This window comes from Callospermophilus lateralis, chromosome 2 (genome assembly GCF_048772815.1).
Source record: "Callospermophilus lateralis isolate mCalLat2 chromosome 2, mCalLat2.hap1, whole genome shotgun sequence".
NCBI classification, from domain to species: domain Eukaryota; kingdom Metazoa; phylum Chordata; class Mammalia; order Rodentia; family Sciuridae; genus Callospermophilus; species Callospermophilus lateralis.
The window spans coordinates 53,488,449-53,515,034 of record NC_135306.1 but is presented as its reverse complement, the minus strand read 5'-3'; the positions used below and the strand labels follow the sequence as shown (position 1 = coordinate 53,515,034).

General features: G+C 36.0%; 1 protein-coding gene across 4 annotated transcripts in view; it reads right to left on the bottom strand.

Annotated features, from left to right (window-relative positions):
- Psip1 (PC4 and SRSF1 interacting protein 1) overlaps positions 1-26,254 on the bottom strand; it is a 46,811-nt gene extending 20,557 nt beyond the window's left edge. For all 4 annotated transcript variants that reach the window (XM_076845955.2, XM_076845957.2, XM_076845958.1 and 1 more), the window contains exons 1-7: positions 26,088-26,254; positions 25,391-25,601; positions 21,491-21,567; positions 10,994-11,132; positions 8,080-8,184; positions 7,086-7,148; positions 100-196 (exon numbers count right to left, since the gene is read on the bottom strand). In XM_076845955.2, coding sequence (XP_076702070.1) covers positions 100-196; positions 7,086-7,148; positions 8,080-8,184; positions 10,994-11,132; positions 21,491-21,567; positions 25,391-25,462 — 553 coding nt within the window. In that variant the 5' untranslated portion in view covers positions 25,463-25,601; positions 26,088-26,254. The remainder of the gene's footprint in view (positions 1-99; positions 197-7,085; positions 7,149-8,079; positions 8,185-10,993; positions 11,133-21,490; positions 21,568-25,390; positions 25,602-26,087) is intronic.
- Between the last annotated feature and the right edge of the window lie 332 nt (positions 26,255-26,586).

Below are 26,586 nucleotides of genomic sequence, written 5' to 3'. Positions count from 1 at the left end.
CCTATTTACTTCATTCCAAAACACTTGAGGCATCAACACTTTAATGGATTGGAATATTAATCACAAGCCAAGCAAATATGTAAACATTAACAATCCTACCTGCAGGTCGTCCTCTTTTAGGACTCACTTTTAGATTAACAGATGCTGATGCTGTTGTCACTACTCCTGCCTCCTCGGTTTCTACTTGTTTTTCTGCCTGAATTACAAAAATTCAATTAACTTATTTAATAAGCAGTATACAAAGTTTAATTTAATGGTAAAAATATGCTAGTCAATATGAGTCAACAAATATAAACAAAATTTCTAGATGATCTTTTCTGAACAATCAACTCATTAGAATAAAATCCTCAAACTTTGCTTATAATTTTAGGGAACAATTCTTCATTTAAAAATATAAAAAGCTCAGCTTTTGAAAATGCTGACTAAAAAAAAATCATTTGTAAAAATAAAGCTAATACTTTTGATGCAATGGGAACCAAAGTATAATGCGATGATGCTATAACTAACGTACTTCTTTCTCAAAGTCTCTAACTCTCTAACTTTTGTTAATACTCAAAAAATTTTTATTGGTACATTATAATTATACATAATAGTGGGCACATAATATATTTTTGAACCAAGACTGATATCTGATGTTTTCCCCTTAGGGTTATTCTTACTTTCTATAAACAGGAATCTTAGCAAATTATAATTCACTCTGATAAATTTTGGCATTAACTCCCTTGAGAATGGTTCCAAATAAGAATCAGTAATTACTGAGTAAACATTATAGTAGAATAAAAGGTTAAAAATGACAGATCAGATGCACAAGGCCCTGGGTTCAAATCCCTAGTGCCACAAAAAGAAAAAAAAAAATTAAAAAAAGATCAGGGCTGGGTTGTAGCTTAGTGGTAGAGCACTTGTCTACTTCACACGTGAGGCACTGGGGTCAATCCTCAGCACCACATAAAAATAAATAAATATATGTATTGTGTCCACCTACAACTAAAAAAAATTTTTTTTAAATATTTTTAGTTGTAGATGAACATATACCTTTTTATCTATCTATCTATCTATTTATTTGTATGTGGTGCTGAGGATCCAACCCTGTGCCTCACATGTATGATGAGGCAAGCACTCTACCACTGAGCTTCAGCCCCAGCCCAAAAATATATTTTTAAAAAATGACAAATCAGAAAGGAAATGCAAACATGTAGCAGTTGGTACTGATCATAATAGCAAAGGAAGGAAAGAAACTGAAGGAGAGATCAAACAGAAGAATGAAAGAACCTTTAAGAACTGCTTTCCCATGGTTTAGAATTCAGCATTAACTACATTAATAAAAATAAAAGCATTAAAAATATGTATAATCTTATCTCTTTAATAAAAAGGCAATTTACCCTTTTAATCAATAGGCTATATGATTTGCAAACATTATGCTCAGTGTGATAAGCATGTAGAAAATTTGTATATTAGTTACTGATGATCAATACATGGGTACCACTTTTCCTTTCTGAAAGTATTAGTATGAATGAATACTGGAAATAAATAATGTATATTTTAGCAAATCCATTTCTGAGAGTGTATTCATTTCTTCTTTGCTGGTTTTAAAAACATTATTATTGCTTTTACAATTGAAACATAATAGTGCATAATCAAGGTAAAAGTTGAACCCAAGACTACATGAGAGCTCTTTCCCAGATTAACTGAGAGCGCGCAGTTAAAATTCAGTTCAAATCCATCAGCTATTCAGAGCCAAAAAAAAAAAAAAATCCCCCCAAACAAACAAAAAACCCCACTTGGAAATAAATCAAGACAGCAAGTAAGAATTATAGGTGTAATGGATTATTTGCAGCAAAAACAATGAGTTCATCAATAATTAATAAAAAATATCTTCACACTTATACTAAAGACCAATTCTACTGCAGACATGGATTTATGACTATTAGAGAAAACTCATGTCAAAATCATTCCTCATGAAAACAAAAAATATTTGATCTAGAAAAATGACTAATTATTAAATACACATATTTAAATTTTTAAATGCAAATATTTTGACCAGATTCATGTCCACGTATGGTACTTGATCTCACTGAGACCTCTAACCCTTTCACTCATTTTCTCTGTATCAATTACCCTACTTTCTAACTATATTACCTTCCCTTGAGCCATTTCACACACAAAATCCTCAAGGGAGTACTATTCATGAGTTTCCTCAGTCTCTCTGCATCTTTGATTTGTAGCACCTGCCCCACAAAAATCCCATATGATCCAATTCTATTATTGTATAATATATATATATAATACAATTCTACATTCTATGTTAGAATTCCCAAGCTCATACTGAGCCTGCTGGGGGCAAGAGGGGGAACAATACAAACATGCATTCACTTTAAGCAATCTCAGTTGGGATCTCAAAGCCATTCATTAATCCTTTAACCCCACCCTTTTTCTCTCAGAATAGCTAGCATAAATTTGTCATCCATTCTTCCTTTTACTATACCTAAATGTCTTGCTTTGAGAATTGGGTCTGGTTGATTGAGCCAGTAAGAAGTAATTCCCTTGATTTTCACATCTCCCTAGAATTTTTATAGCCTCCTCCTCCATCCTTCCCTGTACTGAAGAGGCCTACCTCTTCCTTCTTTGGTCAGTTCCTTCAAATGTGCCCTCCCTCTCTCATATCAGTATGTACTTACATTCCATATCTTCAATCTTTTCTAGTTGTGCAAAGAAAAAATGTTAAGGCATCTACAGCAAGTACTTTTTCATTTTCAATACTTTACCTTATCTATGCAAATCCTTGCTGAGTTGCTGTAATACTTCTTCCTTTGCTTCACAGATTTCAAAACTACTCTGTAACTTTACCACTAAACATTTTCTCAGTCTGGGGGTGTGGTAAAGTACTTGCCTAGTGCTCGGGGTCTTGGGTTCTACTCCCAGTACCGCAAAAATAAACAAAAACATTTTATTCTACAATTCACTATCTGATTCCTGTCCTTTTCATTCATCTACATGGAACTAAAGTACCTTGAGGCAACCTAACTAGACCTTACTGGATCCTCTATCACTCTTGTCATTCTTGAAATCCTCCTCTCCCTTGTTTAGCTTCATATCCTCTTACATTTCTCCTGACAATTCATTCTCAAAAGAGTTTTGTAGAGCTACCTTCCCTCTCTCTTCCCTTCCCATTATATTCCCCTGGAATTCCAATTTCTGCAATATGTCCCAATAAACATTTTCCCTTGACCTCACATATCTCATATCTTCATATCAGCAACTGCATCTTTTCTTTTCCCACTCTGGTGCCAGAACAAAATGTATCTTCATCATGATTTCCATAGGTGCTTCAATTTCTTCTCCCCACACACCTGATGCCAAACCAGCATTCTCTGTCTTCTTAGAATGTAGTCACCCACTCGAACACCTGGAAGTCATTCTAAATTCTGCCAACTCTTTACCATCCACTTTCAATCATCAACTTACCCACCTAAAGTGCTTTTAAATTGCACCTCTCACCTCCACTACTAAAAAGAACCTATAAGGTTCTTGATCATTCCAATCTCATGTCAACTCTTTAGAAACTCCTTCCATAACCTAGTCAGTTATCAAGTCATTGTTCTAACTCCCCCCGTTACCATTCTTGCTCTACATGTTTATAAGCATGCACTGTAGATATCACAGGTTCCGTTCCAAATCACCACAATGAAGTGAGTCACAAAGTTTACCTTTTCCCAGCATATATAAAAGTTATGATTACACTATACTATAGTCTATTAAATGTGTAATAACATTATGTCTAAAAAAGTATGCACATATCTTTATTTAAAAATACTTTACTGGGGCTGGGGTTGTGGCTCAGCAGTACAGTGCTTGCCTAACACGTGTGATATAAAGTAAAATAAAATGTATTGTGTTCACCTACAACTAAAAAAATATTAAAAAAAAAAAAACAGGACTGTAGAGGAGACGTAGCTCAGTTGGAGAGCACTTGCCCAGAATTCATGAGGTCCTAGGTCTGATGGCAAGCATCACGGAGGAAGACAAATTATTGCTTAAAAATGCTAACCACCATCTCAGTCTTTAGTGAGTTATACTCTTTTTGTGGGGGGAGGACCTCACCTTACCTTGAATGTAGATGACTACTGACTAACCAGCATGGTGTTTGCTGAAGGATAGGGTGACTCTGGCAGTTTCTTAAAATAAGAGAACAATAAAGTTTTGCTCCATTGACTGACTCTTTCACAAAAGACTTCTTTGTAGCATGTGATAATGTTTGATAGCATTTTACCAACAGAACGTCTTTAAAAACTGGAGTCAGTCCTCAAATTCTGCTGCTGTATCAACTTATGTTTATATAAATCCTTTGTTGTCATTTCAACAATGTTTTATAGCACCTTCATGTAGAGTAGATTCTACCCAAAGAAACCACTTTCTTTGCTTATCTATAAGGGCTATAGAGCAGATGTTGTGTTAGAACACTGAACACAACATTTTTCTCACTAGACATCTCCATCAGAGCTCTTCAGAGACCAGGTGCATTACCAATAAGCAGTATATTTTGAAAGAAATCTTTTTTTGTGAGGAGTAGGTCTCAACAGTGGGCTTAAAATACTCAGTATACCAACTGTATCATCATCCAGGCCTTTTTGTTACATTTCTAGAGCATAAGCAGAGTAGATTTAGTATAATTTTTAAGTACTCTAGGATTTTCAGAATGGTGAATGAGCACTGGCTTCAACTTCAAGTCACTGAACCCTAATAAGAAGCAGACTTTCCTTTGTGGCTTTAAAGCCAGGCATTAGCTTTTCTCTAGCTTTAAGTTCTAGACGGCATCTTCTTCCAATGTAAGGCTGTAGCCTCTACATTGAAAAAAATCTGTTTTTCAGTTTAGCCACCTTCATATAATTATCTTAGTTATCTTCTGCAGTTTCTACATCAGCACCTGCTGTTTCAACTTGTACTTTCACGTTACAGAGATGGCTTCTTTAACTTCATGAACAAATCTCTGCTAGCTTCAATCTTCTCTTCTGTAGCTTCTGCACCTCTCTCAGCCTTGAATTGAAGATATATAGGACCTTGCTCTAGATCAGGCTTTGGTTTACAGCAGTGTTGCAGCTGGCTTTGATCTTTTCAGACCACTAAAAATTTCTCCATATCAGGAATAAGTCTGTTTCACTTTCTTATTCTTACATTTACTTGAGTAACATTTTTTATTTCCTCTGAGAACTTTTCAGTTTACAACTTGATCTACTAGTCTAAAAGGCCAAGCTTTAACTTATCTCATTCAGCTTTCAACAGATCTTCTTCACTAAGCTTAATCCTTTTTTAGCTTCTGATTTAAAGTGACAGGAGAGTGACTCTTGCTCTCACTTGAACATCAAGAGGTCATCATACGGTTATTAACTGGTCTACTTTTGATATTTTGTCACAAGGAATAGGGAGGTCCATAGAAAGAACAGAATAGTCAGAGAACTTTATATATATATAAATGTTAGGTGTGTCCTATCTCATATGCACCAAAACAATTAGAATAGTAAATCAAAGATCATTAATCACAGATCACCATAACAGATACCATATTAAAGTCTGAAATACAGTGAGAAATTTTCAAAATGTGACAAGAGAGACACACAGAGCACATGTTCCTGGGAAAATGGCAAAGACTTGTTTGTACAACACAGAGTGGCTACAAACCTTTAATTTATTAAAAATAGTGCAATGAAGCATTTGCATTGCAAAGTGCAATGAAGCAAAGTGCAGTAAAACAAAGTATGCCTGTTTCTGTCTTTTTCTTTTTTTGGGTACCAGGGATTGACTTCAGGGGACTCAACCACTGAGCCACATTCTCAGCCCTATTTTGTATTTTATTTAGAGACAGGGTCTGTCTCACTGAGTTGCTCAGCCCCTCACTGTTGCTGAGGCTGGCTTTGAACTCGTGATGCTCCTGCCTGAACCTCCTGAGCCGCTGGGATTACAGGCATGCACCACCACACCTGGTGTATGCCTGTTTTCTATCTTGATAAAAATGTGAATTCAACAAGAACAGAGACCTGTTTCCTTACTCACTGCTCAATTCTGTGCTTGGATCAGGAAAGCTGTACTAAAACTCTGAATGAATTTTTCAGTGAACTGGGCTTGCTGCCCCAATTGAACTCCCATCATCACACTACATTAATAAAAAGGAAGCATCTAAAATATACACAATTCAATGGCTTCCCCCCACTTAAGTTCCAGTTCTATAGGATAATACTGGAGATTATGTGTCTGCTTCCATCCATCTTTAAAGTATGGTAATGCTGAAATGCAACACTGTATGTATTCCAACATGCTTAAAATGAACATTTTCTCTATGTGCTTATATACACTATTTGACAAAATGTCTCAATATCCTTTCTCTCCATCCTTCACCTGCCTGACAAAATTCTGCCTACCTTTTAAAATCTCCTTAGTTATAACACCCGCTCTCACACCCCCTCTCCCATGCATATATCAAAGGATAAAAAGCCATTATAATTATTTGTTTGCATATTTTACTTCCTCATAAAATACTAAACTCTTGATTTTCTATCTTTGGTATATATGTCAGAAACATAAATAGGAGAGAAATGGGTGTGACCAAAACTTCATAAGAAGGAAATTCATAACAAATTAAAAGCCTACCCAGATATCTATCCCTACATAGTCACTCAAACTCTCATTTCACACAACACTGCGACACAGTAACATAATGATGTGTAACACTTACACGGCACATACAAGTATTTAGGGACCAAGATTTATCATAAACATTTTGCATGCATTAAATCACTTAATCCTTTTATCAACAATACTACAAGAAAATATTACTATCCACCTATTCATTTTATAAAGAAAACAAAAGCAGAGTCATAAAAACTGTTGCATTTTTTCAATACACCTTAAGGATACCATAGTTATATCACCAAGAAAAAAAAAATCAGTTTTGCTAACATAACCTACCCTTTAAAAAAATTAAAGGTTCAGAGTAAAAGGTCAAGTTTTAAAGGCAGTTTCATTATTTCTACTCTTTCTCAATCCAAGTAAAATAAAAAATTTTAAAGATACTTATGATTAGTCAGTGAAATTACCTTTCTCTTTCTCCCCCTTCTGGCAGCTTTTGGAGTGGTTATATCAATTGCTTTAGTCACATCCTTAAAAAGACAAAGCAAATAAAACTGAATAAATCAGGACAAGGCTAAAAGAAACTTTCTTAAACTTAAGCCCCAAACAAGTTTCAGCAAAAGAACTAAAGAAATTTGTTTTACTTTTCTGACCTTTAATATTATAAACATTAAAGTCTCGCTGGTACACCAGAAGTTTGTCTAATTAAATTATAAAGCTACTTTTTCTATAGAATTCTGGATATTAGGGCTATGAATTTTAAAGTGGCTTAACCTTTGGAGGTCATCTAACAATCATTTCATGAAGTCTAGAAGGGCTAAATGAGTATTCCCAATCACAGAAGTGTAAATCAACGTACGTTTTAAAGAATTCAGCTTAATGTTTTTTCCGTACATCCCTCCATCCCACAATACTCTGCTTTAGAAAAATATTCCTGGGGGTTGGAGCTGTAGCTCAGTGGTGGAGCATTTGCCTAGCATGTGTGAGGCACTGGATTCTATTCTCAGCACCACATAGAAATAAATAAAAATAAAGTCCTATCAACAATTAAAAAAATAGGAAAAATTTTTTTTCTTTTTTTACTTAACAAACACTCATCTACTTTATAGTTTTGCACTTGTGTTTTGCACATGAAAATAGCTTCAAATAAAAACATCTGTGCATCTTAAAGACAACAAACACTCTAAAAAAATACTTACCATAGGAAATAAGCCTTGAAATGTTCTCATTCATTACTTTAAAGATTGCTTCCTACTTTGCCAGGTCAACTTGTTTTACAATTTCTTTCTTGCTACAAAAAATGGGGTTTAAGAGGGGCTGGGGTTGTGGCTCAGCGGTAGAGTGCTTGCCCAGCATGTGGGAGGCACTGGGTTTGATCCTTAGCACCACATAAAAATAAATAAATAAAAATGAAGGTATAAAAAAATGGGGTTTAAGAGTGTAAGAAACATGAAAACATACCTCATTGCTGGCTTTTTCTTCATGATCAGTATCTTCCTTTGAAACACTAGTTTCTTTTTCTTCAATTTCAACATCAGATGATGTATTTGATTGTTTAGTTGATGCCTATGCAAAATAAACACTATTAACTTCACAAAACAAATTTTAACCTAAAAATTTTTTCTGTTCACAAAAAAATCAAGACTGTTTGCAATAAGGAAAAATTACTGATTTGTGTTTCATAGGATACTTAATTTTAAAACTATTTCAAAGGCTACTATAGGTTGATCATTCCTAAAGAAAACCCCAAATCTACAACTTTTTGAATGATAATTCTTTTTGTTTAAAAAAAAAGGGGGGTGGGGGCGGGGGGCATGCCAGGCATGGTGGTGCACGCGTGTAATCTCAGCTTCTTGGGAGGCTGAGGCAGGAGGATCACGAGTTCAAAACCAGCCTCAGCAACTTGGCCAGACCCTATCTCTAACTAAAATATAAAAAAGGGTTAGGGATGTGCTCAGTGGTTAAGTGGCTCTGAATTCAATCCCCAATAACAAAATAAATATTTAAAAATTTAAAACTTTCTGATAACATACAAAATTATTTGTTATTGATGTTGTTTTAGGTACTGAGGATTGAACCCAGGGATACTTAACCACTGAGCCACATCCCCAGTCCTTTTTATTTTTTTACTTTTAAACAGAGTGTCACAAAGTTGTTGAGTCTTATTACGTTGCTAAAGCTGGCCTTGAACTTGCAATCCTCCTGTCTCAGCTTCCCAAATCAATAGGATTTGTGGGGTATGCACCTCCACCCCCAGCACAGTTATTAACAAAATGATGTAAAATTTTTTTGAAAACTATTCATAACATAATAGAAAATTTTAAAATTCAAAATGGTCAATTTTGGGCTGGGGACGTGGCTCAAGTAGTAGCGCGCTCGCCTGGCATGCGTGCGGCCCGGGGTTCGATCCTCAGCCCCACGTACAAACAAAGATGTTGTGTCCGCCAAATACTAAAAATAAATATTAAAAAAAAAAATGGTCAATTTTATTTTTATATATATATCTGGACATCAGTTTTCCATAAGCCCTGTGCCACGAGGGATGTGTCTGGGCCTAGGAACCAGAATGCATCAAATCAGCAGCAATCCTTTCAGTAGACAAAATGTTATTTGATTTCATTCATATAACCTCCCCAAAAGTCTCAATGCAAAATAGAAAATTACAGATTTATCTGATGAAAACTACCTGCAGACTGAGTAGATAGAAACAAAGGATAGAATAAACTAGGTGGACAAATGGAGGATAAAAAAGACGAGAAAGGTGCAATCACAAGAGAGATTATCTAAGAGAAATTACAAAACATTTCATAAAGGCCTGGGTTGTGGCTCAGTGGTAGAGCACTTGCCTTGAATGTGTGAGGAACTGGGTTTGATCCTCAGCACCACATTAAAACAAATAAATCAAATAAGATATAAAAAATTTTCACAAGACAATTTTGTCTGTTTGGACAAGTGTACTCCCATTACACAGTCAGTGTAATTATGATGGGATGGATGATTATATAACCATTCAACAAACATTTAGTGAATTATGTATTCTTCCCACACAATAACAGTGCTGATGCATATGACATGATTCCTTTATTCATAGATCTAGTAAAATAATCTGTGGCAGTTACAAACAACTATAGAAGCAATTATGATATGCTATGATGAGTACCATGACAAGTAAGTACTAGGTGGTAATGAAGGCACAAAAGAACATCTAATGCAGCCTTGGAACATCAATGATTTAGATACACCAAACAGAACACGGCAAGTTCTCAAAGTTAAAAAAAAAAAAAAAAGTTTATTCATGTTCTTCCCACTTTTTGGTACTTTAGGCCTTAATAAAAGGAACTAGAGTAAAGAATCACCTCATGTTTTCACAAAATCTCCTCTTACAGCTCTCTAGTCCTGGTTTGTGCTGAGCACAGGGGTGCACACCTGTAATCCCAGCAATTTGGGAGGTTAAGGCAGGAGAATTGTGAGTTCAAGGTTACCCTCAGCAACTTAATGAGATACTAAGCAATTTAGCTAGACCTGTCTTAAAATAAAAAATGAAAATTTATGGGGCTGGGGATGTGGCTCAAGCGGTAGCGCGCTCGCCTGGCATGCGTGCGGCCCGGGTTCAATCCTCAGCACCACATACAAACAAAGATGTGTGTCTGCCGAAAACTAAAAAAAAAATAAATAAATATTAAAAATTCTCTCTCAAAAAAAATATAAATAAATGAATAAATAAATAAATAAAAATTTATGTCATAGATAAATTAACTCTGGACAATAATATAGAAAGGGAGGCATAAGGCTGCTCTTCTAGACATCAATAATTTGCATTTTGCTCTAAGTCACACATTTAACCCACGGAGGTTAATATTCTGATATAATTCTGTGGATTTAAAAATTAAAGAAAATAAGAAAATTGAAGCACACACTAAATTTAAAATCCCAAATTTAAGAGTACAAATGGTGTAGTTACTGTGCACCTAGTTAAATAACCTCAAAATATACACAAGAAAACCTGACAGAATTAAAATGAAAAATGAACAAATCAATCATGGTAAGGCAATGAGAACACTCATTCTTTAGCAGTTGATGAAATAGGCAAAAAAAAAAAAAAAGTACAAATGGCATTAATTTCAACAACGTATTAAATAAACTCTCAATCAGGAGCTAACTGATGATTTCTCAGTTTTCTGAGATCTCTTTAGCCATGCAACTAAAAATTTCAAAAATTCATTACACATTAAAAATCAAGGTTCAGCCTCATAAATAAGAACAATTTAACCTAAAATCCACAAGGCTTTTAAATTAGTATTTATTTTCCCACAGGTAGGACTGTGGTTATTTCCCAAGATTGAATAAATACTAAATTTTATGTAATATGACTCACCTGTTGACTTGAAAATTTCACTTTTGGATTGTTATCAATTTCCCATAAACCTTCATTAAAACCTTTTCGTTTATTTGGTTTGCCATATTTCTCCTTATTTTCTGAGTAGGGAAATATATCCTTTGGTCCTAAAAAAGCACTGAAATAAAAGGGGAGAATATGAATGCATGGCAATCTCAATTAAATATTATTAAATAGCACTATCCTATGATGTACTTTAAATATGTTAATTAAAACAAACAATGATCATTTTAAATCCTAATGATTTCATTTTATTAATTTAGGACAATATCACCAAGGTATGAGAAGGCTCTGATGAAGTGTTATTACACTTTAAAGTTCTTTAGGTTCTTTTTGCTTACAGAACAATTGAATGGTCCCTGATATAATTATAAAGGCTTTTTTAATTTTTTTGTAATGTAGAGGAATGAACCCAGGGCCTCACTGATTCTAGGTAAATGCTCTACCACTGGGCTATACTCCCAGCTCCCAAGTACTTAAATTCAATAAAAACCTCCTAGATCCATAATCCTAAGAGAAAAAAAAGAGAGACCACAGAAGTTGTGCAAAAATGCAAATGCACTTACCACCACTGAACTATACACTTAAAAATGGTTAGAACATAACACTAATTTGTATTTCAAAATAACTAGAAGAGATTTCAAACTGTCTCATCAAAGAAATACTGAATATCTGAGGAAATAGTGATGAATATGCTATGTACCAATTTAACTCACTACATATATATGGATATATTCACACATGTATATACAGACATTGAGATATTCACATATATCTCAAATATTTATAACTCCAACTTTCACACTTTATCCCATAAACATGCACAACTGTGTTAATAGAAAAATGGTTAAAACAATAAATTCTGTTATTTTTTATAAGAGAAAAACACAAACCCACGCTGGGCATTGTGGCACATGCCTGGAATCCCAGCAACTTGGAAGGCTGAGGCAGGAGGATCAAAAGTTCAAAGGCTATCTCAGAAATTCAGTGAGGCCCTAAAGCAATTTAGCAAGACACCATCTCAAAATTATAAACAAACAGGGCTGAGGATGTGGCTCAGTGGTTAAGGACCTCTTGGTTCAATTTCCAGTACAAAAAAATGAAAGAAAAACACAAGCACACACAAAAAAAGACACAACACCGTTCATCAAACCTTTAACTGCATTCCAAATATAATTTCATTTCAACAAAATCTGGTACAGCACCTAATTTGTGAACACTGAATTCTAATGAACTAATGCTCCTATATGATATACAAGGTGTGATTCCTACAGTCACAACATTTTCATAATCCTGTCCATACATAACCAGTTTAAAAATACTTTACAAAATATACTGCTGGTTCACTAACACTGAATTCACAGCCAACAACTTATAGAAAATGTGCTTTCTCCATAAGGTAAATCATAACCTTAAGAACTTAAGAACGGGGCTGGGGATGTGGCTCAAGTGGTAGCGCGCTCGCCTGGCATGCGTGCGGCCCGGGTTCGATCCTCAGCACCACATACAAACAAAGATGTTGTGTCCGCCAAAAACTGAGAAATATTGAAATTCTCTCTCTCTCTCTTTAAAAAAAAAAAAAAAAAAAGAACTTAAGAACACTAAAAAGAATTTTAGCACTATGTTTCAGGACTAGTTAAAACACACACATACACACACACACAGCACAGAAATGCAAAAGCTTATGGTGCTATGTAGACTGTAAAAATAATACTTAATAAATAATTTGGGACTACAAATAAATTCTAATGAGTAGACAAATTCACAAATACATAATCCATAGATAACAAGCACCAATTGGTTTTGTGTATTCAGATACCTTCTCCAAGACAGACCCCTTATGTGTCCCTTTCCAATATAAATTCTTTAGAAAGTGTCAATTCTAAGCCAGGCACAATGATCCATGCCTATAATCCAACTACTTGGGGGGCTGGGCCAGGAGAACTAGTACCCAGATTAAAGTCCCAGTACAAAAGAAAAAGCCTGTCACTTCTATGAAAGTAGACATTATGTATGAGTTATTTTCACTACAATGGACACATACCTGTACTTGGGCTTTTTGTTTTTTCTGCAATGCTAGGAATTGAATCCAGGGCTTCATGCATTGCTAGGCAAGCTCTCTACTGTTGAGCTACAGCCACAGCCCTTTTTATTTTGAAATAGGATCTTGCTGAGTTGACCAAGCTGTCCTTTTATTTTTAACCTGTGATCCTCCTGCCTCAGCCTTCAAGTTGCTGGAATTATAGGCATGCACCCACTGCACCAAGTTTTATATATGTGCTTTCCAAAACAGGACAATGAAATTGACTCTAATTTCCTCTAAAATGTACTAAAACTTAAAATTATTGTAATTAGATATATATACACAAATTTTCTATCTGCTGAAATCCTGTAAGAATTAAAAACCTAATGAATACTTACAGGAATACTTTGTAAGATTTTAAATTAAAATTTCCATTAAAAAGAGACTTAGAGGGCTGGGGTTGTGGCTCAGTGTGTACAGCACTTGCCTAGCATGCATGAGGCACTGGGCTCAATCCTCTGCACCACATAGAAACAAACTAAATAAACAAAATAAAGGTAATTTAAAAAGAGAAAGAAACTTAGAACTCTAAATATAATTAGGGCACATAAAAGCTTTACTGTGCAACACACCTACTACATAATCAATTTTAAATTCAAAGTAAGTTAGTTGAACTGCCACAAAAATTTATTTCCAGTTGAAACAAGCTAGTTCAACAAATTTTCCCTCTTGAAACTTCAAAAGACAATGGTAAAGGAAGTAATTTAAAGGTATAGACTCATAAGATCATATGAGATAAAAACTTTGGAAGCTGAAAGAGAAAAACTGGATCTTAGCCAACAATGTAGATAAAAACGTCCAACAATATCCTCATTTATAGTTCCAAATCAACATAAAAACTGCTGGCATATGGAACTACAAGAAGTAAAGGGAATCTTAAAAAATACTTATTACAGGGCTGGGAATATAGCTCAGTTGGTAGAGTGTTTCCCTCGTATGTACAAGGCCCTAGGTTCAATCCTCAACCACACACACACACACACACACACAAAAAAAAAAAAAAAAAAAAGTTTAAAATTCTCAAACATGAGTGTTTTTAGGTAAAACTCTAAATCTAAAAGCCACTGAAAAAAGAAGACTGATCTACCACAATGATATTCATGTGTATAAGGGCTTAAAATAAATATTTTTTACATGCATTATCCACCTTCATCTCAAAAGCAGCAGGTACTAGGTATTAAACCCAGGGCCTTGCACATACTAGGTAATTGTTCTACCACTCAGCTACATCCCAGCCCTTTTTAATTTTATTTCAAGACAGGTCTCACTAAGCTGCCCAGGCTGGCCTTGAACATGCAATCCTGTGTCAGCCTCTGGCCTCCCAAGTGACAAGAATTAAAAACAGGCCATCTGCTTTATATGACAGTGAGAGGTCAAAAATAAGCACTCTAGATAATCAATGGGAAAAATTATAACTGTTCCATGATCTTTAAAAATTATCATGACACTAAATACTATTACTGACAAGTTAGAAACATGTAAAGAAATGAAACAGTAAGCCCAATATTATTTAGTACATTGTAACTGAAAATATTAGGAACATTGAGATTAAAGAGTGCCATTTTTTGTTGTTGTTTAAAAAAAAAAAAAACCAAGAGTAATTTGAACAGTGCTTTTTTTTGATAACTTCTATGGAATAAGCATATTTTCTATACTCATACTCCTTTGTTAAGTTTAGATCATCTTCCAACATTTTATTCTTCAACACTGTGAATTATCTTTAATGTTTTTGTTGGTGCCACATCCCCTAGGACATCTTCATACTTTCTAACCACTTTCCTCATTTACGTTGATAAACTTGTTTTCATTACTTCACTCAAGTTCCTGGGACTGGACATTTAATGTCTCTCCAAATGTGCACATCAACATTCATAAGGTTAGCTACTTATTCTATAACTCTACCTATTCAATTCAAATTAACTTCCAGCATTATTACTGTTTCTTTACTGTACACTTCATCTTTGCTGGCCAATTCTCTTGTTTCTTTATTTTGGTAAAAATCACTTGGGTCTATTGTTGGAAACAATGGCCAACTACATACTTGCAGTCTGTATGTTTTGAGAAACAAATACACAAGGACCAATCACCAAGAAACTAGGAAAGTGACACGGTACACATCTGTGATTTACATATTAATTAGTGGGTTGAAAAAGCTAGTAGCAAATTTTGTAGTTTATTCCATGGTGTTTAGGGACAGGTATTACTTAACTAAGCCACAGTAAATAAATTCATACGTACTACAACTATACAAAGCTAAATAAAGATGACATATTCTTCGCTCTTTATGATTTACCTTTAAAGTTCTCTTTTTATAGACACCAATATTTTGACTCCTGCTTTGTGACTGCATTATATTATTATTTTTGTCTCTAAATTAAATAAAAGGGCAGGGGAAACAGCTCATTACAGAGCATCCCTAGATTCAATTCCCAGTACCACCACAAAAAAAAAAAAAAAAAAAAAACAGACTTATCTAGGCTGTTGATTAATGCAATTTGAAAGTCTACTAACTAAAAAAATTCTTCACTTGCTCCTCCTCCCAGATTCTGATATAACTGTTATACTTTCCATTATTTTGCTACTCATGATATTCAAATAAGTCATACAATTCACTTTTTTTATACCTTTATTTTATTTATTTTTATGTGGTGCTAAGGAATGAACCCAGCGCCTTACACACGCGAGGCAAGCACTGCACGGCTGAGCCACAACTCTAACCCCCGTCAATTCACTTAAATAAAAAACCAGGGACTGAACCTAGGAAAACCTAACGAGTTACATATCACCAACCCTTTTAAGACAGTGTCTTACCAACTTACTGAGGCCAGTCTCAAATTAGTCCTTGCCTCAGCCTCTGCAGTACCTGGAATGACAAGCATGCACCACCACATCTGGCTAAATTCACATATTTTAATACATCAAAAATTAAATAATATAGTCCAAAGGAGAAAGTCTGTACAAGTTTAGAAGTTTTTGATGCTTAACATCTCTAGTAATCAGGAAAACAGAAATCAAAACCACAATGAGATAGCGTCTCATACCCAATACAATGGATATAATAAAAAAGAAAATGTGGCTGGGGATGTCTCAGTGACAGAGCACTTGTCTAGCAAAGACATAGTCCTGGGAGACATCCCAAACACCACAATAAATGGTAAATGAAAAATAAATAAATAAATATAAAGACAATGTGGGGAAATTAGAATCCTCATACACAACTGACTTGGAAACATTCTGGCAATTTCTCAAAAGCCTAATTCTAAAGTCAGCATTTGACCCAGGAATTCTACTCTTCAAGAAATAAAAACAGGGGCTGGGGATGTGGCTCAAGCGGTAGCGCTCTCGCCTGGCATGGTTGCGGCTCCGGTTCGATCCTCACCACCACATACATACAAAGATGTTGTGACTGCCAAATAATAAAAAATAAATATTAAAATTCTCCACCCCCCCTCTCTCTCTCATTATCTCTCTTAAAAAAAAAAAGAAATAAAAACATATGTTCATACAAAAACTAGTATACAAGGGCTGGAGATGTACTTGCCTAGCATGCTACAGGTCTGGATTTAATCCCCTGCATGGGAAGAAGGAAAAGAAATCTTGTATACTAAGTTCACAGCAACATTATTCATAATAGCCAAATGTAGAAAAACTCAAGTCTGTCAAATGATGAATAAGTACAGTATGATAGATCGATAACAACGGGCAGTATTATTCAGCAATAAAAAGAAATGGGGGCCGGGGTTGTAGCTCAGTGGTAGAGCACTTGCCCAGCACATGTGAGGCACTGGGGTTTGACTTTCACCACCACCTAAAAAATAGATAAAATGAAGTCATTGTGAACATCTACAATAAAAATATTTTTTAAAAAAAGATATAGAAGCACTACCACATGCTACTTCATGGATGAATATGGAAACATTATGCTAAGTGTAAAAAGGTAATCTCTAACAACCACATGTTGTATGGTTTCCTTTATATGAACTGCCTCAAATAGCAAAGTAAGGGCTGGGGATGTGGCTCAAGCGGTATCGCGCTCGCCTGGCATGCGTGCGGCCCGGGTTCGATCCTCAGCACCACATACAAACAAAGATGTTGTGTCCACCAAATACTAAAAAATAAATATTAAAAAATTCTCTCCCCCCGCCTTTAAAAAAAAAAAAAATAGCAAAGTAATTCGGTCATTGCATTGGCTAAGGCAAGAAGGAGGAATGGGAAGAAATGGTTAAGTAACTGCTAATGAGTTTCTTTTAGACTAGGCTAATGCCTCCACTACTTTCTGGATATACTAATATCTACTGAATTATATACTTTATATAGGCGAATTATATGGGCAATGAATTCTACCTGTTTAAAAAAAAAATTTTTTTTTTTTTTTTTTTTTTTAAATTTGGCCAAGCAGGGCTGGGGTTGTGGCTCAGCAGTGGAGCACTCACCAAGCACGTAAGAGGCCCTGGGTTCAATCCTCAGCTCCACTTAAAAATAAATCAATAAAGGTATTGTGTCAAACTACAACTAAAAAATAAATATTTTAAAAATTAAAATATATTTTAAAAAATTAAAAATAAATAAATAAATTTGGCCAGGCAGAGTGGTATGTCTGTAATCCCAGCAACTGAGGAGGCTGAAGCAGGAGGATCACAAGTTAAAGCCAGTGTTTGCAACTTAAGAGACTGTCTCAAAAAATAAAAAAATAAAAAAATAAAAGAGAATGGAGATGAAACTCACTGGTAAAGTGTCCTTGGGCTCACCCCCTAATACCACTAGATAATATAGATTAAAAAAAAATCTTTTTTTTTCAGAGAATGTCGTACCTTATCAAAAGAAACAAACAATTCACAATTTTACCAATCACATATAACCACTGTTTTCAGTCCATTTATTTGAATATAAAGATATGTAATTTCAATGACGTATACTTTTAGATGAAGTGAATATCTTTTCATATCAACAATGAACATTATTTCACTGAATGGCTAATCCAGAATTGGTCTATTGTTGGATGATTTTTTTATGTCAAAATTTTTATTATAGAATAATGCTGCTATAATAAACATATTAATCAATCTTAGCACACATCTTCATAATCAATTCTAAGAACAATTGGTTCAAAGAATATTCTCAAGACTGACCACCTAATAAGACTCAAAAACAAGGTAGATGAAGAAGAGAATCCTTTCTGGGCATATAATCCCACAGGATTGGTGAACAGGGCCTAAATTAGCTTTAAGAAAGCACTACTGGGGCTGGGGATGTGGCTCAAGTGGTAGCAAGCTCGCCTGGAATGCGTGAGGCCCGGGTTCGATCCTCACCACCACATACAAACAAAGATGTTGTGTCTGCTGATAACTGAAATATAAATATTAAAAACTTCTCTCTCTCTCTCAAAAAAAAAAAAAAGAAAAAAGAAAAAAAAAAGCACTACTGGTTTCCAAAGGATACCAGGCATGGCTGTCAACTCCAATTCACTCTTTAACATATTTCATTTTAAAAGACACTGAAAAAAAATGACATAAGCAAAATAAAAGGATGTAACTACATAAAATACCTAATATTGAAAAACTAAGAGCAAGTCCAAAACTAAGAGCAAGCCCAAAGAAAAAAAGCATAAGAACATTAATAATCCTCATTTTTAAACACTGGGGAAAGAATGCTCATTCCTCTTCAGAATTTAAAATAATAACCTAGGGCTGGGGTATATTTGTGAAGTAAAGTGCCTGCCTAACAAGGGGGTATTGGTGTGTTGCTCAATGGTAGAACATTTGGCCAGCATGTGCAAGGCCCTGAGTTCAATCCCCAGCACAAGAAAAAAGTAAGTAACATGTATAGGGCCCTAGGGTTCAATATGGGGTGGGGAAAGACCACTTAAGAATGGGCCAGGCAGTGGTGCACACCTATAGTCCCAGGAACTTGGGAGATTGAGACAGGAAGATTGCAAGTTCAAGACCAGCCTCAGCAACTTACTAAGGCCCTAACCAACTCAGCAAGACCCTATCTAAAAATTAAAAAGCACTGGGGATGTAGCTAAGGGATAAAGTGCCCCTGGGTTTAAAAAAATGTATTAAGTGTTTTATGAAAATTAAGAATACATATAACATCATAAAATCTTTTAAAATCAGAAAAACTACTACTGTGCACAGTGGCACACACCTGTAATCCCAGCAGACAGGAGGATCAAGAGTTCAAAGCCAGCCTCAGCAACGGTGAGGTACTTAGCAACTCAGTGAGACCCTGTCTCTAAATAAAACACAAAATAGGACTGGGGATGTGTCTCAGTGGTCAAGTGCCCTTGAATTTAATCCCTGGTATCAAATAAATAGATAAACAAATAAAATCAGAAAAACTGAAATAAGGAATTTTAAACTTACAAAACTGAAAAATTCTAAAGAATATCTGCTCAAATTAATGTTTCCAAACTTCATACACATCAAAAATCATCTGGAAGGCTTGTTAAAACAGACTTTCAGGCTCCTCACCTCACAAACTGATTCAGTATATCAGGGATGGGGCATTAAGAACTTTCCTTTTTTAACTAAAAGTCCATGATTCTGGTATTGCTAAACCTAGCATGAAGCATACTTTGCAAACCCCTACACTAATACAAAGTATACAATTTTTCAAAGATTCCTTTCCCCCCAGGCTTGAGAATACACATCTATCATACCAGCTATTCAGGAGGCTGAGGCAGGAGGATCACAAATTTGAGCAACTTAACAAGACACCGTCTCAAAATTAAAAAGGTTAGGAATGTAGTTCAGTGGTAGAGTGTCTCCAGGTTCAATTCCAGTACCATGTACACATACACAAGAATCCTTTCCCTATTAATTTTGCTTAGGTTTCCATGGTGGAGCATGCCTGTAAACCAGAGGCTTGGGAAGCTGAGGAAGAGGACCGTGAGTTCAAAGCCAGCCTCACCAACTTAGAAAGACCCCAAGCAACTTAAGAAGACCCTGTCTCAAAATGGGGATGGGGGAAGGACATGGGATGTGGCTCAGTGGCTGAGCACCTCTGGGTTCAATCCCTAGTACCCCCTCCCCCCAAAAAAGAGTTTAAAACTGTATTATATGTACATACACACATATTTTTTTCTTTTTAAATACAATATGTCTGAATAACTCAAATTAAATACAGTAAAGGCCAATCCAACTCTAGATCTAAAATTACATTTGAAACAAACTAATTATGTGATATTGTATAATACCATTAACATGAAATGTCTGTAAATGGCAAATCTATACAGATTGGAGACTGTAGTAGGTAAGGTCTGGGAAGAAGGGGATAAAGTGATTGTTAATGGGTAAAAGAATAATTACACTAAAATCTATCTAAATATATTAAAATCAATTGAATTACACACTATAAACTCAGTGGTATATAAATCACATCTCAATAAAGCTGTTAAAGAAATTATGTGGAAGTATATACAACAGCTGAACAACATAACCAAATATTGCCATTGTAGTCACTCTTAGAAATACATAATTATAATCACAGTATCAACAATTTTATTTCTCATCTCAGACAAACAATTCTATTCTACAAAAAAAAAATTATTTCAAGTCCCAAATCAGACAGATTATATGGTATTTGTAAAGCGATTAAATTATAGGCACATAGAGAATATAACCTTTGGGAATTAATGTGATGGGCCCCAGAACAATGCCATGTACCTACAATTAACAGTTCAACTTTCAGCTGCATTTTTCTTAAAAATTATTTTGCTTCACATTCGTAATTGGTTCTCTGCTCACATATCCACCAGAACAGCAGAGCAGTCATAGTGGCTTTAGTAACCACAGAAACACATACGGGTAACTGTCCAGATTTCTTCTTCTCATCTTCCCCACAACATAGTTTGTGTGGCTAATATCACAAAAAGCCTAAAACAGGGTATCAGGTAGTACTTGTACAAAAGATATTTTACTAAATAGGCCTACTAAAGACCTTGTTAAAACTTCCCTTACATTATTTTCATCTGTCACTCATCCATGTGATTGCTGAGAAAACACTTTGCTTTTTTAATTAAGAAAACATCTATTCCAATAAAAATTAAACCTATAGTGTGTACTTTAAAAATAAGAGGAGCGCTGGGATTGTGGCTCAGCGGCAGATCGCTTGTTCAATCCTCAGTACCACGCAAAAATAAAGGCATTGTGTTGTGTCCATTTACACCTAATAAATAAATAAATAAATATTTCTTTTAAAAAAATAAGAGAAAATTTCCAGAACCATCAAAAAAAAAGAGAGACTCAAAGACATTTTTCAAATCTCAATGATTTTAATTAAAGTTTTCTATTTTTTTATTATCTTCCCATTGAATGTCTACTTGCTCTTCATTTTATGTCACATGACCCACAACATTAAGTATTATTTGCCTCTATGCTAACAGGACTTACGTCTCATGAGTTCCAAAAAAGAAAATGGGTAGCTTATTTGTAGGTGGCTTTACAGCTCCATCAGGAACTTCATCTACCTAAAAGAAATATTTGAAAAATTAAAATTAAAATATTTTCAACCATACATACCTGAAAAAACTAAGAATAAGACATTCAAAACAGATAAAAAATGGACTCATTATCAAAAGCCCATAATCCTATATCTCCAGTTTTGAAACCCAAGAAGTTCTAAAACACAAGATGTTTCAAAACGTCATCTGGTAGCAAAACCTGGACTGACACTGAGGTTAATTCAGTCATTGCTAGTATTTCTGTTGTTTCTCTGCAGAAATATATTGTGTTAGATTATTATGTGCTATCCCAGACCCTACCAGCAGGAAAACGTGGCATAGATTTCAACTTCCTAAAATACCAAATTGTTGAATTATTAAACATATTTGGCCCTAAGCTTTTCATATAAAGTATCTGAACCTATTCCACAATCCTAAACAATATTTCTGTAGGAAAGCTACACAAAAAAACACAGTAATGTAAAGGAAAAAATTGACCTGGGGTATAGCTCACTAGTACAGTGCTTGCTCAGCATGCATAAGAACACAAGAATTCGGGCTGGAGTTGTGGCTCAGTGGTAGAGCACTTGCCTTAGCAAGTATGAGGCACTGGGTTCGATCCTCAGCACCACATATAAATAAATAAAAGGTCCATTGACAGCTAAAAAATATTAAAAAAAAAAAAAAAAGAACACAAGAATTCAATTCCCAGCACTGCAAAAAATATACAAATAAGGTCTGGGATTATAGTATAGTTCAGTTGGTAGAGTGTTTGCCTCACATACACAAGGCCCTGGGTTCAATCCCCAACACCACCCCCAAAAAAAAAAAAAAAAGAAAGAAACAAAGTACATATCGCCCCCCCCCCCCAAAAAAAGAGACATTGCCAGGAGCAGTGGCCCACGCCTGTAATCCCAGCAGCTCAGGAGTCAGCAATGAGTGCTTCTAAGTTCAATCCCCAATACTCTCGCCCCAAAAAAGACATTAACAAAAGTTTAAAGCAGTATTTCCCAAAGTATGAAACACAAAATTATGAAAAGATCCTCCATCTACATGGTTGAATCAGATGGGGTTATCTATTCCTTTTTCAGTTCTGTTTCAACCCTTTTAATTAAGGAAAACAGCATTAGGTGGTATTTGTTATATCTAAAATTTCTGTAATATGTTATTCTCCTTTATTCCCTGTATTCAAACTAGAAAGAATTTAATAAATTCTGGTATCTAGAAAGAATTTAATAAATTTCTATTTCAAAAGCAATTTGATTGGGATTGGGGTTGTGGCTCAGCAGTACAGCACTCGCCTAGCACATTCGAGGCTCTGGGTTCAATCCTCAGCATCACATAAAAATAAATGAGTAAAGGTATTGTATCCAACTACAATTAAAAAAAGATTTTTAAAAAAAAAGCCATTTAATGGGCTGGGGTTGTGGCTCAGTGGTAGAGGGCTCACCTAGCAAGCATGAAGCACTGTCAATCCTCAGTACCATGTAAAAAATAAATATATTTTTTTAAAAAAGCAATTTAATTAAAAAAAAAAAAAAATCAGTTGACTATTAAGGGTGCTGACTCTGTAAGCATTACACCATAGAAGGCCAGACCATAAATGTGACTGCACTGAAAGGTTTCAGACACCAATAAAGTTATTACCATCCAGCACCACTAGAGACCTTAATTTCTCCATTTATACCTGTCACTTCAACCTGTCATTTCAACTTTGTGGGAAGGCCCTAAGAATTGAAAAAATCCTTAAGCCTTTAAAATAAAGAATATTTTCTGTCAATTTAGTTCATATATTTCTTTCTGCTATTACATAGCTTTAGGAGTCTTTTCAAATGCTTATTATTAGCACAGACTGAGCTTAAAAAATGTTAGGCAAATTTTTTTTAAATTGATTAAAAAAAAAAAACTAGTTAAGGATTTCAAGAATATGTAAGACTTAAAAGTAATCCAGTTTGGAATGATTATGTAGACAGAAAATGTTAAACCCAAAATGGGAACAAGATGTATTACCTTTACAACTGAAAACTTCAATACTCTGTAAAACAAAGATTTACAATTTCTAAGACTAAAGATGGAAAAAAACATAATTCTTAAACACAGAATATGTCAAAACTAAATTTAGCTGCTTCCAAGGGGGGAAATGACAAAAAATTCCCATTGCAATCCAAATGAACTCATTAAAAGCAAGACTTGTTAAAGAAGGAAAATACTCTGGCCTTCCTAAAGCTACTTTATTTTTACTTTTAATAGCACTAACTCTTAGTCACCTAACATATTGAAGGGTGTGGGGAGGATGATGTGGGAGTAGAAAATTTTTTAAGAATTTCCACTTGGCTTCTCACTAGTGTGGCTTTGGAATCTGAATATGGATGTATCAGATGCCCTCAGATTTTTATAACTCAAAAAAAAAAAAAATAACTTGAAAAAAAAAAAAGTATCTTGGAGGGACCTTAAACCTGTTCAGGTCCCTAGGCATTATTTAATACTAAATATAGTGCTTTTTAAGTGCATGATTATGTAGCTAAGGACTGGTGGGGTTTTTAAAAATTCCAGTTTAAGGCCACTGCCCTCAAGAAGCTTACAATATATTTGAAGTCAAAACATACACAAAGTAAGAATTAAAAGATTTTCCTAAAGGGAACAGATTAGAATGCCAAATATTACAAAAGGGTTATGATTAAAGATGTTCAAGTGAAACTCCACTGAAAAAGGAGACATGATAAGACTAACAACAAAAAAAAAAGCTTTGAAAGGAAATATGTTAAATAGAGTCTATAAAATAGCTGGAGAGGAAAAAAGAAATCAAGAAACTATACTTGGTGGCACTCTCAGTTGCTCCCTCCATGATTCTGTTATCTAATGGGTATCTCTGCACATTCCTCTTTCCAGCTGACATAACTAGAATATAGGATTTAATTATTTTTGAGGCAAATTGGGAGTAAATGGTTTAAAAAAAACAATAATTACAACTTTAGAATATCTTAAAAAGATCTTGAGCTTACTCTAATGTATCTCAACATTCTTTAGGTAGTATCTATAGGGGTCTTAAAAACTGGGTCCCATGAAAATCTAACAAAAGGTATTTTTCTGAAAATGGAGCTTAGGTATTTCACAGTTTCAATTCCTAAGTGTCTCAAAACATCCTGGGTACTTGGAGATCACTCTATACCAGCAGATGTGATCCCAGAATCTGGTCCACTCCTCCTTTTGTCCATGCGAAACAAAAAAGTAAAATAACTTCTCAAGGTCATAAGGTAAACAACATAAATAAAAACGTGGAAATAAATATTATGGACCTTCCTTGGTATTGACTAACTGAAAAATTTTCAAGAATATGCAGTCCTAAACACCTTTTTTTTTTAAAACAAGCAAATCCAGAAGGTTTCATCAACTCATGTATTTTTTTTAAACCCTGCAAATTCAATTTAATCAAATATACACTTCTGACATTCAAGAGTTTGTAATTCGCATAGGTTCCATTGATATTTTGTATTTTATTTAAAATTTAGTAAACGTCATGTTTCACTAGTTTTTAAACATAAATTTATTCTGGATAATTTCACCTACAGTGGAACATTAACTGACATGTCATCTAAATATTTCCTATAAGAACACCTGTCAATGACTGTCAAAAACAAGCCATAGGGAAATAAATGAGTATGTAAGAAAACTTAAATTTTTACAATTACATGGGAGATTACCGGGCAAAAGCGAAAATGAGAAATTACAAACGAGATAAAGAAAATCGAGGGGCAGAAAGGACACAGGAAAAAAATAATAGAAATGGCAGGAAGAAGGCCTCTGAGAATGAAAGGAGCATCGCTAAACGCGAAGGCTAGAAATCACTTACTCGAGCTGGCCAATGAGGATAACCTTTCATCTTGGCGAAGATGAGGTCTCCAGGTTTGAAATCGCGAGTCATGTCTCGGGGGCGAGGCCGGGGGTCCCAAAACCAAGAGGAGATGCGGCGGTGCGCGCGGCAGAGAGATGCGGGAGCGCGGATGAGCCCAGGCTCCCTCGCCGGCGGGCGGGGGAGGATGCCTCGGGGTGTCCCGACGGGCCTGCGAGGGACAGCAGGGAGGACGGTTAAAGAGAAGAAACCCGAAGGGAGGGGCCGCAGAGGGAGGGGGAGGGGCAGGGACGGCAAGGGTGGGGGTGGGAGAGTGAGAGGAGGGCCGCCTCCCGCTCCTCCCGGAGAGCGCGGCCTCCGCAGCTACGCCTCCAGGCTGGAGCAGGTCCCTAGCCTAAAAGACGCCACCACCTGAGGCAGGGATGCTGCCTTACCCCAGATTCCCTCCTCCCGCCCCATCTTTTCCAGGGCTTTTTCCACGGGCTCAAGCCCCCAAAGGGAGGCGGATACAGTGACGAGAAAGATGGATTAAGGCGGACATTTCCCTTCCATCCACGCACAACCTCCCCTACAACCTGCTCCCCGACGGTCGCAGCCCCTGGTCGCCCCTCGGCCGGGCCGAGTCCACTTCCCCGCTATAGCCAACAGAGAGGCCAGCGAGGGTGGGGGGCGGGGCGAGTGACCGCCGCCCGCTCACCTGCCGGGGCCGTGGGCGCTGAGGCTGCGGTGGCGGGCCGGCCGCCTCCGCCCGCGTCCACGCAAGCCACCTGCGCCACCAGCTGCCGCAGAGGCGTCTCAACGGCTAAGAATCGCAACCGCCGCCACCACTGCCGCCGCCGTCGCTGCGCCGCTCCCGCGCGGCTCCCGCTCGGCGCCCGCTAGCACTGGGGCGGGTCCAAGTGCTCGCTGAGGTAGGGGGGATAATATAGCACCCCCACAAAGTCTGTGACTCCAGAGCGGAGGTTTTGAAGACCCTAGATCCTCATGTTACCTTTTCACTAATAATTGTATTCAGCAGAAAAGAGAAACAGATAATAAAGAACGAAGAAGTGGGGGAAAATAGCTGGAGTGGCTGTGGTTCTCCCCTGTGGTTTGTGGAATGGTCGGGCCTGGCCCGCCCCTGCTGGCTGCTCTGCGTGTGTGTATTTGTATGTGTACTGTATGTAAAAGGCGGGGAGGGAGGAAGCGATTGTTGT